This window comes from Nymphaea colorata, chromosome 8 (genome assembly GCF_008831285.2).
Source record: "Nymphaea colorata isolate Beijing-Zhang1983 chromosome 8, ASM883128v2, whole genome shotgun sequence".
NCBI lineage: Eukaryota > Viridiplantae > Streptophyta > Magnoliopsida > Nymphaeales > Nymphaeaceae > Nymphaea > Nymphaea colorata.
This window is the reverse complement of record NC_045145.1, coordinates 22492927-22498839: the sequence shown is the minus strand read 5'-3', so window position 1 is coordinate 22498839 and position 5913 is coordinate 22492927. Positions and strand designations below refer to the sequence as shown.

General features: G+C 43.1%; 1 protein-coding gene across 1 annotated transcript; it reads left to right on the top strand.

Moving 5' to 3' along the window:
- The first annotated feature begins 839 nt into the window (after nt 1–839).
- On the top strand, nt 840–5632 carry LOC116259397 (cyclin-D1-2-like). Its single transcript, XM_031637190.1, has 6 exons — nt 840–1274; nt 1364–1450; nt 4106–4204; nt 4275–4476; nt 4778–4908; nt 5080–5632. Exons 1-6 carry the CDS (start codon nt 1032–1034, stop codon nt 5263–5265), a joined length of 948 nt encoding a protein of 315 aa, XP_031493050.1. The 5' UTR covers nt 840–1031; the 3' UTR covers nt 5266–5632.
- Nucleotides 5633–5913: the final 281 nt, after the last annotated feature.

The following is a 5913-nucleotide window of genomic DNA, read 5'->3' as shown; positions in this document are numbered from 1 at the left end:
AGAGTACGTAAACACTCAAACCGGCTTTTCGACAACTTACATTGCTTTTAACCTCAATGAATGTTTAGCAAAGTTTTCCCTATGCCCGAAAAAAGTGTTGAATTTATATGCCTTTGTAGACACAATTTAAGAATCCATTGATGAAAGATCACGATACATGCCGATCTTTCCTGATAACTTAGTTACATAATCAATGTTTAGTAGAACGATGTTTAATTATCATTCAAATAACTTATTGTGCGAAAAACTTTCAAATTCATGTGTCCTCGTCAAGTCTGCTTGTCACTAATTTTGTGCTAAATATTTAGTGACGCTTTGGATGTATGTTCATCACTTCAAATTTTTATACTTAATGCTTTAAGCTCATGCAAGAAGTGATGGAGTCCCAGGTGTGTGTTTGGTTTGTTCCCAATACCCTAACCGTGCACTACGTTGCCCTAGTTAGAGCTGTTAAACTTCTTAGCCTTTAAGAGCAATTTTGTAATTTCATGCACCCAAGGCCCAAACCTAGCAGGGGTACTTTACTTGTACACCATGTACCGAAACTTATGGGAAATGACGTCACTAATTTCTTAATAGAATAGTAAGATTTTCTTGGGAAAGTGAATGAAACAAACAGGGCGTTTGGGATTTGAGAAAGCGTCCGAACTTAGCGCTTTTCATCTCACTGTTTTTGATTGATGCACGAGTGTGCATACGTGAATCAGCATGGGTTCGCTCGTTGCATTTTGGTTGTTTACGAAAATTATCCGTGGCCTTTTCGTCATCTGGCTGGCACCGTTCTGCACATAAAGGGGGGAGCGGGAGCGGGTGGAGCAGCTACTGTGCCACAACCGTTCTCTATCGACGACGAGGAGACGTGATTCTTCGTTCGTCGAAAAGGGGAACCCCATATATTCTGGTGAAATCCTCCTCTTTCCGACGACCCTTTCGCCGGACCGTAGTTATTCCCGTCCGCATGACGGCTTTTCCCACCGGCGAGAATTGAAGAGGATGAGAAGTGAGAGGACTGATTGTGGTTTCTTGGTACTATGTCTTTCCCTGATCTTTTATGCACAGAGGACGCCGACTTCCTCGACCCGAACGGCTTCGACTTCCCTCTGCGGGAACCCGATCTTCCCGGAGCGAGAGACGAGGAAGAGGAGGACGAATCGATTGTCAAGATGATCGAGCTTGAGGGCCGGTACACCCCGGAGATCGGATTTGCAAGGAGATTGAGGAGTCATCCTCTTGAGTGCTCCGCCCGTCTGGAGGCCACCGAGTGGATTCTTGAGGTAGAAACGGTGACGATTTCTTCTCCGTGTCTTTGATACCGTGCGATTGATCTAACGGCGATAGGGTAACCGGAATCTGGCTACTGCAGGCGGGATCGTTTCTTGGGTTCAGGCCGCTGACGGTGTACCTCGCAGTTAATTACATGGATCGCTTCTTATCCGTCAATGATTTTCCGGTAATTATCTCGCTTGCATTCTCCCTGGTCTAGGATCGTCATTGACTCGTTGCTCGTTTACGCTTCCGTCCAGAAGGCTTTTTCTGACCATCTTCGCATTCTGCATTTTTGTTTTCTCGTTGCTGATGACACCGAACCGGTGATTAATCAACTAAATAAGTTCGATCTCCTCCTCTCTCTCCCTCGTCGTTCACCCGTCTTTATTCTTTTTCTCAGTTAACAGCAAGTAGTTCCTTCTCTCACTTTCTTTCTCTCCCTCTCTCTCCGTTAAGGACGTCGATCTTCTAGGCTCCTTAACGAAGAAATGTTTCGTCCCTGGTCTTCACAGTCGTTGTTTTTTTGTTAGTTGACGGCGTTGAATTGGCGTTTTCATCAGGAAGATCGGTGTTGTCCTCCCGGTCGAAGTTCAGTGTCTTATTGCGTTTCGAAATCGCTGAATTGTTCGGAAGATTCGTTTCGCACTCGCTTGTCATTTTTATCAGCATTGGACGTAATGGTGCGGAATAACCCCTGTGGTTGGAAAATTTGGCGTCGCGTTTCACCTTTCCAGTTTTCTTTCATCTTCATTATTGCCGAATGGCGAATGGGATACCAAGTCGGCGTTATTCAAAAGATCGGCGCTCTTTGTATTTATCGTTATTGTTTCTTAAATGTTTTTTATAACTAATTTTGCCTCAAAAACATGAGTTCAACAGATGTTTCAGTTTCTTACACACGTCCAGATGGCACGTCCATGCCACGTTTTACCATTACGAGCTTCTGTTGAATTTCTCACGAGTGACGAAATGACTTGTTTCCGAAAAGTCTTTTTTGTTCCCGCTGAAAGTCGATTTGACGCCAATATTACTGGTGAGAGAATCGTCGGATTGTCATCCAATTGGAGTCCTGAGAACGCTTCCGGCACTAAAACGACGATCTTGTCCCTGAAGTGAATATCCTGTACGATCGATAACTGAAGGGCCTGGGAAGACTCAAAGGATGACCACCAAGAACTCCAGAAGCATGTCTTCGTGACCGGAAGTACATTGTTCGCTGGTACCTCATCGCTTCCAGTCTTTTATTCGCCATTCTGTTTCATCTTTTCCCATCATATTAAGTTTTTTCCTTTCTTTTTCCCGTTCATTGCTTCCTGTTTGTTCTTATTTTTTATTTGAATCTTCTTTTGCTTCCAACTTTTTGCATGTTTTCTCCACCTCTTTCTGCATTCTTCCAGGTTACCTTGCAAATGCACCCACGCGTTATCACTTCTATCAACACGTATGTGACGAAATTTAAAATTCCGTGCCATTGCCCGTTTAATCCTTCTGGCAGGACGTACGCGTCACTTTGTGACATCTATATGGGGCATCTTAGTACTATATGGAGGCAATTTCTATTCTTTTCAACTAGTTGGATCAGTTTTTGGCTGATAAAGGACGTAAGAAACGGGGTTCCCTTCCCTGACTAACCCAAATATGGAAAGAACACCCTCGTAGATTCAACCTTTTCCGAGTCTGGTTGCTTTGGTCTAGCCCCACAACGAACCCCGTCCCCTCCAACTCATTTGAATTGATTCGTGTTCCTGGTTCAAATTCAAATGGAATTGAAGATTGTTCCATTTGCCATACCTCGGACGTTCTTCTGTGGTTGGTAAAAATGTTTGTATACAACTCGGTATGGGCCGGGTTTTCAATGGTGTGAGAGAGACGCATACGTTTGCGTCTCTGTGTAAAGTCTGTGGCGTTTCTGCGAGGCCAACTATGCGGACGTGATTACGTCTTTGACTAAGGCACCTTTACTCTCGTCTTGTTTCATCGGACTAGTTTAGTTCGGCACCACCACGTTGAAACCTGTCAAGCTTTGAGCCCTCTTTAGATAAAAATTGCCTTTCTTTGGACTTTGGGAATTGTAACTGGGTGGGGTGGTGATTTTGGGAAAAAACTTGAGGCCACTTGGCCTACTTGTGTAGACTATAAAAGAAGTTTGGGATTCAGAAGTTTATTCTCTTTCCGCATGGCCAGGAATGAAATAACCATGTGCAGATGGCTATCTGCAGACAAGGTCCATGTAAGATCTAATTTTTTTTCCTATTTAAATAGAGAGAGTCCTCCATTAATTTGGTAATTTTGAATGGCGCAATGTATTATTATCTTATGATATTCTTTTGTGCTTCACGTTCGTTTCAAGCAACCTGGACTATGCATAGAGTCAAGAAAGTAATATTCTATTGACTGTCGTCGAATATCGGGTCTCATTTTTCTAGACTGCTCTTTGTTAAATGCAAATGCTTTAATGGGGAGTCGCCTGATAAATGGAATAATTGGCTTTCGTGACATGTTTCACCCTTTCTATTTTACCTCCTCCTACCTTGAAGAGCTGGAAGTAAGGTTTTAAAATAAAAGAGCTGGAACACCTTCCATTCTGAAAACAGTTAAAGCAAACCTCTTACGTTCTAATGTAATGGGGTTATAGCTCTGAAAAGAAAAGGTCCAATAATAAACTCTCTCCCTTATAGCCAGTGTGGGTGCCTTGGGTTCTTGTCGTTTAGAATATGCAATAGTGACTATATGCTATGCCACTGGTAGTTGCTTAAGTAGTTCGTTGTTTGGTTGTTTCCATATCTTTGTTTCTTCACCAGCATTCTCCTTGTTTCTTTCATTTTCCCCTTGCTTGCAGACAAATGGTTGGACGTATGAGCTATTATCCGTATCTTGCCTGTCACTGGCTGCCAAAATGGAGGAGTCTGGAGCCCCTTCGCTGCCGGTGATACAACGGGTATCACTTTTGAAAACTTCCCTGTCTTTTCTTTTCTTCTTTGAGCTGTTTTTAACCAGTTTTTCGACAGGCTGGTCTAGGAAGACACTTCTTTGAGCCCGACAGTCTTTTCAGAATGGAGATCGTCATCTTGAGCAAACTGAATTGGAAATTACGCTCCGTGACTCCCTTCTCTTTCATTGAGCTGTTTGCTCGCAAGGTTAACCCAAGCCAGGAGCTTAACGGACCCATCGTGTCTCGGGGAATCCAGCTTATCCTTAGTATCATTCGAGGTAATTCAAACATCTTGTACTTGGAATGGTGTCCCACACACAGTGGCGAAGCCACATTTTCTGGCTACGTTAGTGCCCACACATAACCCGCTTCGACTCCAGTGTGCCTTTATGCATGGCTTGACTATATCCCGTACCTCATCCATGTACTGTCATAATTGGGGCCATCGGCAAGAAGGTTGATAAGAGTAGTGTGAAGCCCGTAACCAAGTCTTTTTTTGGTTATGATATCCACATTCTAGTGCATCTTCTTAAATCCATTCCTCAAGCTACTGATTTACTATTATTGTGCTACCGCCAGTGGTTGATTTTGAGAATTTCCGGCCATCGTCCGTCGCCGCTGCTGCGGTGCTCCTTGCGGCTCGCGAGATCCAACAGCTCGGTCAAATTGATACTGGAACTACTGCAGCTTGGTACCCTGGGTTGGACAGGGTAAGCATCACGACATCCATCTTACGTAGTTTGTAGGTAGCGGCATTTAAATGAGGAACTACGGAGTTAACGGGTTTCCAGATGAAAAGAATGAGGCCTGCAGAAAAAAAGGAAGAAGAAAGAAGTCGTATGAAAAGAATCATACTGTTCTGACCACAATTCTTTTCACAGGAAAACATTGTCAACTGCTGCCGATTCATGAAGAACAATTTGGACGTCGCGGAAGGACCAAAAACTCCACCGAGGGAGACAGTTCCACGAAGCCCCACTGCTGTTCTTGAGCGCCAGGATGGAACCTCCGCCGTTTCTTCATCACCCTCAGATTCTCAATCCAGCAAAAGAAAGAGACTGCAGTAAGAACAGAATACAATTGATTCTAACAAATACCAACAGAAAACAAACACAGATTTGTAAATAAGATGCTAGGATAAAGATGAGATGACAGTATAGATGCTGAATAGGTAGGATAAAGATGAGATGACTGTATAGATGCTGAGTAGTGCTGGATCCTAACTTTTTGCCTCTTTAGGGCACTCAGAGTTGAAGACAAAAAGAATATAAGCTTCAGACATTTGTCCAAGTGATACGTCTTTTCTTGTAGAGTTATAGATTGTTGTTTCCTTCGTCTTGTTTTTGAATTGTTGAAGAAAGGGTCCTGGTGAAGTCAATTCTGGGGTTAGTTGTCCAAGGAAGAAATTTATAAAGCGTGGGGGAGGGGAGGGGCCCTGCCTTGGAGATGCAAGAACGTAAGGAAAAGCTTCGGGTTTATTGGGTCATAGTGGGCAGCAGGTTCGCTAGCATCATTGCTTTTGTGGTGTTCAGAGAGTCATGTGACAGTTGTTGTGTTGATTTCTTATACATTTTACTTGTAATTTTTGTGACAATTTCAGAATACCAATCAATGAAATTTTTACCGTTTCTCCAGTTGGTGTTCTGAAAGATAATGTCGATGCTGATCATTGGTGATGCATATCATAATTTTTTTTTTTTTTTTTTTTTTTGCTT